General features: G+C 44.6%; 1 protein-coding gene across 1 annotated transcript; it reads left to right on the top strand.

The window, feature by feature from the left end:
* Nucleotides 1-897: 897 nt before the first annotated feature.
* On the top strand, nt 898-2,468 carry LOC311367799 (cyclin-dependent kinase 5 activator 1-like; the record flags this gene model as incomplete). Its single annotated transcript, XM_084486625.1, has 2 exons — nt 898-1,482; nt 1,977-2,468. 2 exons carry the CDS (start codon nt 898-900, stop codon nt 2,466-2,468), a joined length of 1,077 nt encoding a protein of 358 aa, XP_084342751.1.
* Between the last annotated feature and the right edge of the window lie 10,063 nt (nt 2,469-12,531).

The following is a 12,531-nucleotide window of genomic DNA, read 5'->3' as shown; positions in this document are numbered from 1 at the left end:
CCTCCTCAGCCGTCGGTGGCTTATCGCTCCTTATATAATACAGATGAGCACATTGGAGCGGCGATGGGGAACAGACGCCGATGCTATAGGCTATAGGCCTACCTGACGCTAGAATGTGTCGCTAAAGGCTCGAAGGTGTCGATTCAATTTGAACGTGAATGATTCCTTGTAAATAGTGATGCATGCTTACTGTATGGATGATGGCGATAAGGATTTCATCGTAAAGCCATAACAACAAACCAGCGGGCCCTGCTTACAAGACCCATTCATGCATATGAACAGGCTGGTTGCAAAATGTGTAGGTTCCACTTCACAGTTGGCCATGGTATATCTATAGGAATGTCATTTTCTAGACCTGAAATGTAATTCCATGTATCCATTGTGCTATTTACTTATGAAATATCAATCCATAGTGTTGGATTGCTGACTATCTCTGACCATAAAATATATAAAAACAGACAAAGATATAAAATATTCACCATTGTGATTGTTTAAGATGATATTTCATTCATTTCACTCAAAGCAAGCGTGCATTTTCTGTTGTTTTCAAAGAGCACACAGATCAGCTTCTCCACTCAGACATGCTTCCTGTTTTTCTTGGACGATGAAGTATTTCCATGATAATCAATGATGTTAACAGATAATGAAGGCTCCACACTAAAGGTGTGTGCTTTCTGCTCCCCTCGCAGGTCAGGCCTCCTGCGTCTGAAACCCTGCAGCTCTACTTCAGCTCCCCTTCCCCGCCTCCAACACCTGACACACCTTCGCTGTCCCGTCCCCCCCTACCCTACTGGCCTCCCCTCTTTTGACTCCCCCCCCCCCCCCCCCCAATCCTAGCTTTAGTATTAGTTTTGTTTATTCGGCCCAACCCCTCGCTGGCATCCCTCCCGGGTCACCATGGGAACGGTGTTGTCGCTGTCCCCCAGCTACCGCAAGGCGGCACTGTTTGAGGATGGGCCGGCCACGGTGGGCCACTACACGGCCGTGCAGAACAGCAAGAACGCCAAGGACCCCTCGGCCTCCAAGAGCCTCAAGCGCCCCTCCATCATCAGCTCGTTGCCATGGAAACGCATCGTGGCCGCCTCGTCCAAGCGGAAAGGCTCCAAGAAGCTGCCGTCGGAGGGCAGCGGCGGTGGCGGCGACGGGGGCAAGGAGGGCGGGGCTTCGCCCGAGGGCGGGCTGGCGGCCGCCGCCGCCTCCGGGAGCATGAGGCTGAAGAAGTCCCAGTCGTGCGCCAACCTGTCCTCGTACACCTCGGGCCAGGATGGCGTTGCGCTGGCGGTCGCGGGCGCTAACGTCACCGCCGGCGCAACCACCACCACCACCACCACGGGCACCAGCAACAACACTACCTCCTTCCACATGCCCGCCTCCCGTACCCTGGCCAACGTGTCCTCCCTCCTGGGCAAGAAGAACTCCCTGACAGGGCCCGGGGTGCAGGTGTCCAACGCCACCGGCACGCCCAAACGGGTGATCGTACAGGTCAAAAGACATTATTGTTGTTACTATTAATATTATTACTATTATAGTAGTAGTAGTAGTAGTAGTAGTAGTCGTCGTATAGTAGTAGCAGAAGTATCCTTTTTGGGGGATTTTATTATTCACTGGTTGCTTTGGATTAAAATGTGTGCTAAATGTAAATGTAAATGATTATTGTTCAATTTATATTTCTAAATCGAAATCTTCCTCGTCATCCCCCACCCCCATCATCATGGTTTCCGATTATTGTTGATTATGGTTGTTACTATTCATATTATTAATATTATAGTAGTGGTAGTAGCAGTATTAGTAGTAGTAGAAGTATTCATTTTGAGGATTTCATTATTAACTGGTTGCTTTGGATTAAAATGTGTGCTAAATGTAAATCCTTATTATCCATTAACAATTTTTATTTCTAAACTCTCAATCTTCCTCTTCAATCCCCCACCCCCATCACCATGGTTCCTGCCCCCCCCCCCCTCCGCCCCACTCACCAGGCCTCCACCAGCGAGCTGATGCGTAGCCTGGGCGAGTTCCTCTGCCGCCGCTGCTACCGGCTGAAGCGCCTCTCCCCCACCGACCCAGTGCTGTGGCTGCGCTCCGTGGACCGCTCCCTGCTGCTGCAGGGCTGGCAGGACCAGGGCTTCATCACGCCCGCCAACGTGGTCTTCCTCTACATGCTGTGCCGCGACGTGGTCTCCTCGGAGGTGGCGTCGGAGCGCGAGCTGCAGGCCTCGCTGCTCACCTGCCTCTACCTGTCCTACTCCTACATGGGCAACGAGATCTCCTACCCACTCAAGCCCTTCCTGGTGGAGGCGGAGAAGGAGGCCTTCTGGGACCGCTGCCTGGACATCATCGGGCGCATGAGCGGCAAGATGCTGCAGATCAACACCGACCCGCACTACTTCACCCAGGTGTTCGCCGATCTGAAGAACGAGAGCAAGAAGGAGGAGGAGAAGACCCGCCTGCTGATCGGCCTTGACCGATAAGTGGGGGCGCGCGGGGGGTGGGGGTTTGGCGGGGAGGGGGGAAGGGGGAGAGGAGGCCAGGATGGAGGGGAGGAGGGGAGGAGAATGGGTCAGCCGTTGGGGAGGTAATAGGGGGGAGTCTGGGGTTGTTGAGGGGGAAGTGGTCGTGGCACTACAGTGATGTGCTGTTTTTTCATTCTTCTTCTTATTGGTTCTACTGTATATCTAATGTACAAATCAAGCCCAGATCAACCAGAGAACAGCGAGCGCTGGAGCACATCGAGCTGACAACAACAGAACATATCAGATCAGATTTTTCTGTGGGGCTGGGTAATCAAATGCAGCCATCATGTCACGGGATTCGATCTAGATAAGATTGACACGATTGAGTGGTCAATAGAAATTACTCAAATGTGCGCTTGGTTGACCATGTGATGGTGAGCAGGCGGTGTTGTCCTCAAGAGTGTTGTAAGTAAGTAACTCACTCATTGTCAACAGATTTCCATCGTGCTTGATCTCATGTGAGGTGAGAAGTTTTGTCTTATTGTTTTGGCTCAGACCAGAGACTTTCAAAGGTGATCTGGAGAGAGTTTACATGAGGTTACCTGAAACACCAGTCAGCACCAGTGCTTATGTACTGTATGGGGATGGGGAAATCATATTGGTAAATAAAGAGAAGGGTAGATGCAATTTAACAACTCTAGCCCCACTACATCCAACCAAATCCAGGCATGGTATTGCAAGTGCAATACCTGGTAGCAAAGCTAAAATCTGCCACTTTATTTCGTCAGACACATAGAAGTGTGCGCTGGATAATTTAGACATTGCCAAATCCCCTACACCTTTTTCCCCCAGTAGCCCTAGCCTATCGCACTCACCAAACCCCAGGCTAGGGATGCATATAAATCACTTGAAAAACGAGACAAGAGAAAGGGGAGATCTAACTGGTCTTCCGTGAATATCTGAGAAGTAAATTTTGGTGTGTAACCGAGGTGCTTAATGTGAATTTTGAAACGAGAAAAATCTAAATCGTATGGCAAGTGAGAAAGCCCTATTTTCATCATGCAAATGAGGAACGCAATACTGAGGCCTGGCCAGAGCTTGATGGGGGGGGGGGGTAATTACACTGCTACATCACAGAGGGGATTCTATTTTCTTGAATGACAAACACACACACAAACACACACACATTGAAAAACGCACACATACACACACAAAGACAATAAAGAAAAAAAAATAGAGGACGAAAAAAAATAGAGAAAGGAGCGAACAAGTGAAGAACAAAAGAAGGAAACGATGAAGGAAATCTACGAAGAATAACGAAAAATGTGAAATTTCTTTAAAACTTTTGCTATAGGTGGCTATACTCAACCAGAATGTTGATTTGTGTTCACAATATACTTCTGTTATTTTCCATTTCAAAAAAACACGCGTGCATGAGTTTCACCTCGCCATGCTGAACTCCTGACTGACGGACGCACTGAGGATGGACGAGAGGCTGCGGTCGGTGACACTTCAATAGACAATGGGACAAAGATCATTGTAAAATACTGTGGACAGATGTTTTACGGCTACTATGAGGAGGAGATGGGGGAGCCGGCTTTTCCTCTTTCATTTTGACTCCATATTACTGCCCAAGAACAGAATGGCAACAAATGCTGTGGCAGCCACTATGAGATAACCTTGCTGTTGTACCCCCCCCCGTCCTCCCCCCAAACCCCTGCAAATGACAGAATTCCATTTTTGTTTTGTGACCCTAGGCTCCGATTCGACCTTGAAAACACTTGCAATCCTCTCTTTTCCCTTCTTTCTTTCGCCCCCCCCCCCCCTCATATATGCCGCTGCCCACGGTTCCATTTGAATGAGTGGCGTTGACATGCACCAGTGCTTCTCTATGTTATCCCAGCATGCCGCTTTGTGTTGCGCTCAGCACTGCACCACAGGTCACATGGGAAGGGACTGAATGGTAGACACGCACAGCGATGGCTACCAGACCTGATTGTAATGAAATCATAGCACCAACAGAGTGGGGCTGATTACATTCTCTTTTCCCTGCATACCTCCCCAGCTATGTCTCTCTGTCTCTCTCTCTGCTTTATGTGAGGGGTTGCTCATGTAGAGAACATGGGAGAAACACCCATGGCTGCATTCAAACTAACAGGTTTGACGCAGCAAAAAAGTTTGAAAAAGGCTGCAATGAGGTTGCATAGAAAGATGTTGCAATAACTGATGATTGGTTAATGGAATTTGACTTTCCCCCAGAGGTATGGCTGTCAGTGCTGCAAATTGCTATACTTTCAACTTTCCATTCCAAATATGAGCATCAATTATTATTTGCACATGTGAATGCAGCCCAAATTAAAACTATGATGAAGTTTACAATACTAGATAAGGATAAGTAAATGTTCTTCTGAATTGGCCCACAAGAACTGTACTTACTTGCTCATTACAGAGTGTGATTACTTCCTGGTACGGCGGTGTAATTATCTTGGGTTCCATGGTGCTTAGGGGTCTGACATCGGGGCCCCTCCAAATGTAAATAGTGTCTATAACAGGTGGTCCTTTAACGGACTGAGAGATTTGTATAACCCATGGAATTGTTACATTGCAAAGTTTAACAAGGCAAGGCATCAGTGATACATTCAACCTGTTCTCTCGTTGAGAGGCCCCTCGCATCGAGCCAATGGTCTTGTCTTCAGAAATAAGGCCTTCCCAGAAAAGGCATGATTCTTGTGCCAAAATGAAGACTGCCATTGAGTATATATTTTGTAATACAAACAAGCAAAATATGAAACAAAAGCAGACTTTTAAAGTAGTTGACCTTTTGACCACCCTGAACAAGAACAAACAGCGAATAGGTCCTTTACTTTCTATGTGGTCTACATCTCTACATTTCCAGTCAGAGATGAGGGCAGAGGGGGAGAGCTGGTTTGGACCAGAGACCGATCCTGTGGATACACGAGAGGAAACGTTGTGGCTCCATCACACCTGAATGGGCCTGCATCAGCATCATCACCTGGTGTAATATGCAATCCCGACCTGTGGAAGATAAGATACTTAGAAAATGAATTACATTTAACTTCCCTCCCCTGTGAGATATGACAATAGCCTACTGCTAAACTCACAGAAGAGTAAGCCAAACACTTTTAAACATTTGTATCACATAGATCCTTTCTATGTATGTTATGCGTGGGCAGACTGGATGGCAGCAAGTCCGGCACTGTAGAAATGGAAAATGTAGCTTTTAACCAGAATCAGACCTCATGAGGCAATTGTGTTGTATCAGCATAAAGACCATGTTAACAAAGCTTATTTACATGTTGCTTATCCTTGCTGTTGCCAAAAGTAGCATTCATAGTTAAGGTTATTCGATAATAACTAATAATTATTTTTCAATTTTGGATGGTGATATCAGTTGTTCTTTAGTTCCATTGTGAAATGTACATGTAAACAAATGGTTGATAAACAAAAAAACAATGTATATGCTAGCATGACTTAATTACCAGTACACGGATGTCAGTTGTTAAGTTTGTATATTACAAAACAATTCAACAGCAGACATCTCAGGTGTACTGAGGGAGACATCATTGTTGCATCAAACAAGTTGCATTTCTCCATTTGCTGGGAACGCAAGCTTATGTTATATAATTGTTCAACAGGGATTGTTTTTGCTTCTATGTCTCATAAACAACTTGTTCTTACGTTTTCCATTGAGGAATGGCCACGACTACAGAGAGACACACATGCGCACACACACACACACACACACACACACACACACACACACGCTTGCACGCACACAGACAAACTCACGCACACACTCACTTTCTCTTACCTTTTCAAAGCATATTGAAACAAAGTACTACAAAAAGAGAAATCACATTGCATTTCTCTGGGACACAGAATGAGCTGATCAATCCTGCCACCCCTTCCTTATTTTACACCTCCAACCTCATTTTACCCGGGAATAGACAATGATCGGAGGTAAAGACCACAAGAGCCAAGCACATCGCTGTACAATTGGACTCAGCTGGCTTCCCAAACTCTGAGAGAGAGAGAGAGAGAAAAAGAGGAAAAGAAAGAGAGATGTGTTATATCTGATCCATTCATGACATTCTGTGCCATATATGATCTTACAATGCATCTAAGAAGAAAATGTGTAACATATGATGCTTATATGATGAGGATGAACTATGATCAACGATGATGATAATAATGACAATGACGATGATGAGGATTATGGAGTTATTAAAATCTCATTGTCCATTTTATTCATTTGTGAACCATAATTGTGTAAAAAGCGAAAAACCTTGTGGAACGAACAGGAGGCCACTCGTGTTGCTAGGCTAACGATGCTGCGGTCGGACTCTGTGGGAGTATGACTATGTATGTAAGATGTGAGAAGACTGTGTTCAACTGTTACACGTACTTTATATATAAAAAAATTTGCAAGCATTTTTGCGGTGAGTCAGGCTTTAATGAAAAACGAAAAAAAAAAGCATTTGAGTCAGTGAATGTGATCTGATTGTTTGTCATTCAATGATATGATGCACCACAAGCATACACATATTTACATTTGTATTTAGGGCATTTAGCAGATGCCAATGTAGCGCTGTCGGTACAGTAAGGATGTTGTAGAAAAAAGTGCCAAGCACTAACAACTTTTAAGTACTATTTTTGCCAGGACATACAACATACAATACGTGAGTACATTAAGTGCACAAACACACACACACACACACACACACACACACAGACACATACCCATATGGAACACAGACACAAACAAACACCACACACATGTACACACACACACACACACACACACACACACACACACACGCACACACACACACACACACACAGACAGATGTGCAGGTAGAAGCATGTTAAATACTAATCCCTAACACATCTGCTTACATGTCGGCAGACATGACAGGATGACCAGACAGTCTTTGCACAGTAACAATCTTCCCATAAAGTATATTTTATTTCAGTGGATGACATTCTTTCCATTATCACACTTGCAACACCGATTCCACCAACGCACACCAACACAGGAGGTGGCTTTGGTTTCCCAGAGCTGAGAACGGTTGTAAAAAAGATTTAGTCCCGGGAGAACACTTCCTTTCCTCCCATGACACATCGCTGAATAACAGCGGAAGCGGTAACAGCAGTGCTACAACAGGGTGTTACATCGATGGCTCACCAAGGGGCCAGCAGAGCTGCTGATGTCACTGTTCTCCATCCTGTGGGCCTGTGTCAGCAGTCCTAGGTGAACAGAATGCATGCAAATATGGAAATGATGTATGAAGATGACACCAGAGTAGACACGTGCATTGTTGTATTAGATTGTATTTCAAGTTATTTTGAAACACACACACGCACGCACACACACACACACACTCTTTCGCTCTCTCTCTCACACACACACACACACACCCACACACACACAATTTAGGGAACCAATCAAGCCCACTTTTTGCGTTAATAAATGCGAGCATAAATCATACTTCCTTCATCTTCTCTTTTTTCTTTCTCGTAAATTTGATTTTCTGCATGTTGTCCTCTAGGATGTGCCTGATCTACAATGTAGACTCCTCACAGAACTAATGGACTATTTAACACTGCTATGCTAGTGAGCTTAATATAGCTTGCGATCAACCTCAACATTACAACATTAGCTATATGAGTGTATATATAGGCCTACCACATAACAAATTTCACATATAGAAAAAAAACACATTTAGGCCTGCAGGGTTAAATTAAAACTACTCTTTATTGTAAAGAGTAGTTTTTCAGCACTTTCCAAGTGCTGCGTTAGTTCATTATTATGGTAAGAACCTAATATATAAATGTATATAATCTACAAGCATACAACGTTTGAATAGGCTATAGGCCTAGACTATTATCGGCTGCACTTTACGGTTGTTGGATTTGGCCGAACGTCACACCGAAAAACAGGGAGGTGAGCTGGACCACTTGGGTTGGGGTGCTGTCCACGGTGCTGAAACGAAAGACGCGTCCATCCCCGTCCGGCCTCCCACCATGTGATGGCTGCCGCCTCCTGTAACATAACCCCACACCATATCCAGGACGCGTACACCGCGTCGACGACACGGGATAATTCCGCACGGCACGAGATCGTGGAACGCAGCAAAAAATGAGCAATCGGAGGAGGATTATTGTACTCACGCGCCAGCTCCAGCCGGCCAATCAGACCGCTCTCCGCCGGTCGTGCGCAGTGCGCATCTGCGCAGGTTATAAACCCATCCGCTGCTGCGACTTCCATCCACTCTCCGACGAGCCCCCTCTATGAAGTATCCCCTCTGAACGGCATCTCTGAACAACCAGTCGAAGATGGCGGCCCGGGTAAGATAGATATTTTGATAACGTGATAAAAAAGTGAATGAATGTCTAATGTTTGGTCGACATGGTGAGAGAATATCGTTGGCGATTGGTCCAACCGCGCGGCGACGCGGCACAACGTCACCGCGGCAGCAGTCCCTTTTTCCCGAGAAGGTTTCTGTCTCCTCCTCGGTTCACTGGCCGTGGTCCTTATCGTCTTTAATGGCACCTATATCCTTCACCACCACCACGATATTGTGTAAAATGTGCTCCAATGCGTGCTATGGAACCAGCTAACCAGTGTATTAGCTGAGTGGTTTAGCGGATAATCCGTTATTGTGCGTGCCCTTGAGCAGGGTTGAGTACAGGGCTGGTGGACACCCTCGGTCTGTCCATGGCGTGGAGAGAGGCTGTTCTAGAGACATAATGCAGACTTACCGCATTACAGCAGCACGACGTATCTCGTCAAATGTTAGGCTTCCCTAGGCACGCAACCACCACCACCACCACACGTTTGTGCATTATTGTCTATGTAAACCACCAACCATTATTGTAGGAGCCTATGTACTCGAGCCTATAGTGCATGGTAACGACCATATTGTTCATTGATGAATTGCACGTTTATACCTGGTCAACGGTGGCAAGGGTGGACCGTAGAGTGCTGGAATTGATCAAAGGAAGAGCAGGCAATAAATGCTGTTATTATAAATAGCACACATGATTTATATTGGTTCATAGTGTGGTCATATGGAGTAATTAGGGTAATCTCTGACGCCATAAAACCGTGTGAGAGTTTATTCACTCAAACAAATGTAAAATTGCATCAGTGAATGAATAAACATTAGTAACGACAGATTAATAAAATAACATGTAAGCGTTGCATTGAAATCCAAGGCATTATAAACAAGAGCACTATGAATGCAAATGAATAGGCACTGCTATTATTAGTGGAAGCAATTCATTGCTATGGCTCTTCTCGTCCCAAATTGATAAACATGCACCCAGGGGATTATTAATATGATCTAAGATTTACCCATTTCAATTCGATTATACAAGGTAACAACCCTTAATGCCACCCTGATTTCAAATTGGAGGATCATTGAATATCATAAACAAACAATTAAATCAATAATAAAAAATGTATAAAGAAAAAATAGACATGGATTTGATTTGTAAACATACTCCTCTTCTAAAACAAATAGAACCTTGTTTAACAATCAACTGTCAGACCGCCAAGTTAAATCTCTGTTAAAGATGGACCACTGGCTACAAAATCCATGATCAATGCCCCTTTTTTTTGACAGTATTACTGATCTTGCCCCAAAAACAACATTTAAATCTCAATTGTGTCAGCTGTTTGATATCTTACAACATTGCACTTGCATAACAGATCTAACCTATGCACGCAAACCCACAGCAGGTAGCTGTTTTGGTCTGCAAGAGCTGAGAACACCGTTTAGAAGACAGAGCTAGTCTCAGGAGATCACTTCCCCTCCAGCCGTGAATAAGAATAGAATCTGCAGTACTAGCAGCACCCTGGTAGGTCCCTGACTTCACCCAGCCTTCAGAGGGAGCCCAGACTTCTGGATATAGTGTATTCATTCAATGAGATGAGATTCAATCTTGAAAAATGACATTTGAAAACACAGAGAGGGATCTCAGTCAGCAAGGAATGATGCAAAAATGTCCATTTGCCTATTAATAAATCTGCAATACGTCTCCACAGGCCCAAAAGGCAGCCTGGTGCTGAAAATGAGCAAACTGGATACATAGTATACCATGTGGTTTTTAGACACATTCCTTCCATTGAAGGAATGTGTGGACATTCGTGTTCATAACATGTATATCATGACATATATCATGTCACGTATCGTACCTAACCTTCTCAGTCTGCAAATTACATTTAAAAAAAAATCATCAACATTAACATACAGTAATGTTGGGGTTAGGGTAGCTGTGTGTCAGTCTCAGCAGAGATATGGAGGCACAGTGCGCCTTAGGTTACCATGGAAACACTGAATATGTTCTTCATTTGTGCATTTGACGATTGTAATTACCCAAAGTGCACATAGTCAAAGATAAGACGCCATACAGATATTTGAGTATTGATTAATGGCCGTTAATTGAGTCTAAATGCTGCATTGGATGACCAGGTATTTTTCTATTGATATAAACTATATATTTTTCTGATCATTTCAAACATATAAAATCTTCATAGTGATGTAATCCTCCTTGACCCAGTGTATGTGCGTATGTCTGTGCATGTGTATGGTCCTACTGAGGCTGCAAAACATGAACATGTTTGTGTGTGTGGTTGTGTGTGTTTGTGTGCGTGTGTGTGTTTGTGCGTTTGCATGTGTACGTTTGCATGTGTGTGTGTGTGTGTGTGTGTGTGCATGTGCCTTTGGCATTTGTGGGTGTGTGTGTGTTTGTGTGCATTTGCGTTTGCATGTGTGTGTTTGGCGTGTGTATGTGTGAGTGTGTGTGTGTGTGTGTGTGTCTGTGTGTGAGAGAGAGGAGCGGACAACATCTTGTTAGTGGTCACTGTTGACTCATGTCGCATTTCTGTCCGAGGGGTTCTGAAAGTACACTTGCTATTCAGACACGCACACACTCTCAAGCACAAATTCCTCCACAGACACATGCATCCATCCCTGGCTACGCCCAGTGGAGCAGGCAGATCTGTTGCCAGGCAGGGCTCATCAGTAAACCAGATGTAAGACCAGACCGGACACCACCAGGCGTTTTACCCAGACAGAGAGAGAGAGAGAGAGACATTGTTAATATCTCTTATTTATAGGGTTTGTTGTGTGCAAACACAGAGGCACGGTGGTGCAGTGGGCAGGTCTCGTACTTTGCTTAGCTCATAGACCCAGGTTTGATTCCTCAGCTCTGTGATCTTGCTGTGTGGAGTTTGGTTTTGGCCTGTGTCATTTGATTGGAGACCATTTGTTGTCTACATATTACGACTAGAGATCACACCTTGCCTACATGTTAGTCTGACTAGAGACCACCACTTAGCAAAGTGTTGGCCTGACTAGAGACCATACTGAGCCTACATGTTAGCCTGACTTAGTGATGGGCGGTATACTGGTTCACACCGAATACCGGTGTGTATTTTCGTTATGATATGAATTTTTAATATATCGCCATACCGGTATTTGATTACAAGACGTTTGGAACACTGCGCCGCACGACTGTTTCAGACGGGACCCTTTTCAATGTTGCGCTTCTAAACACGCATGGTACGACTGCGTGCGGCATCACTTACTTGATGTTGTTTTGATTGAAGATCGGCAGGTTGTAGTGGGTGTGGGTGTGGCCGTGAATGAATTAACGTGTGTGTGTGTGTGTGTGTGTGCGTGTGTGTGTGTTGCGAGTGTATGCAATTTCAAAGTAACAAACCAACTCAAATCCGATGCATGCATCCAAAACTATTCGTTCAAAACCAAATAAACAAATAAAAAACAGCGTTGCTTATTCGCTTCAAATACTTTAGTTTCTTTTCAAAACTTGGGAATTAATACGGTGCGGTACCGAGCGGTTGAAAACGGCGTCTCCTGTGGCTGCCTTGCGTACCTGCGTTATATTACTTAATATTACGTTGGAAGTTATTTTTTAAACCCCGCCATGCAAACGCAAATGTAAAAGCAAGCAGCATAGCTGCGTGACTGCCTGCTTACATTATTATTTCATTATTATTAATAATATAATAATAATAATAATGTAATTATTA

This window comes from Micromesistius poutassou, assembly GCF_964030765.1.
Source record: "Micromesistius poutassou genome assembly, chromosome: 1".
Taxonomy (NCBI): domain Eukaryota; kingdom Metazoa; phylum Chordata; class Actinopteri; order Gadiformes; family Gadidae; genus Micromesistius; species Micromesistius poutassou.
Note: the sequence above shows the minus strand (reverse complement) of the source record. Positions and strands in the feature narration are given on the sequence as shown.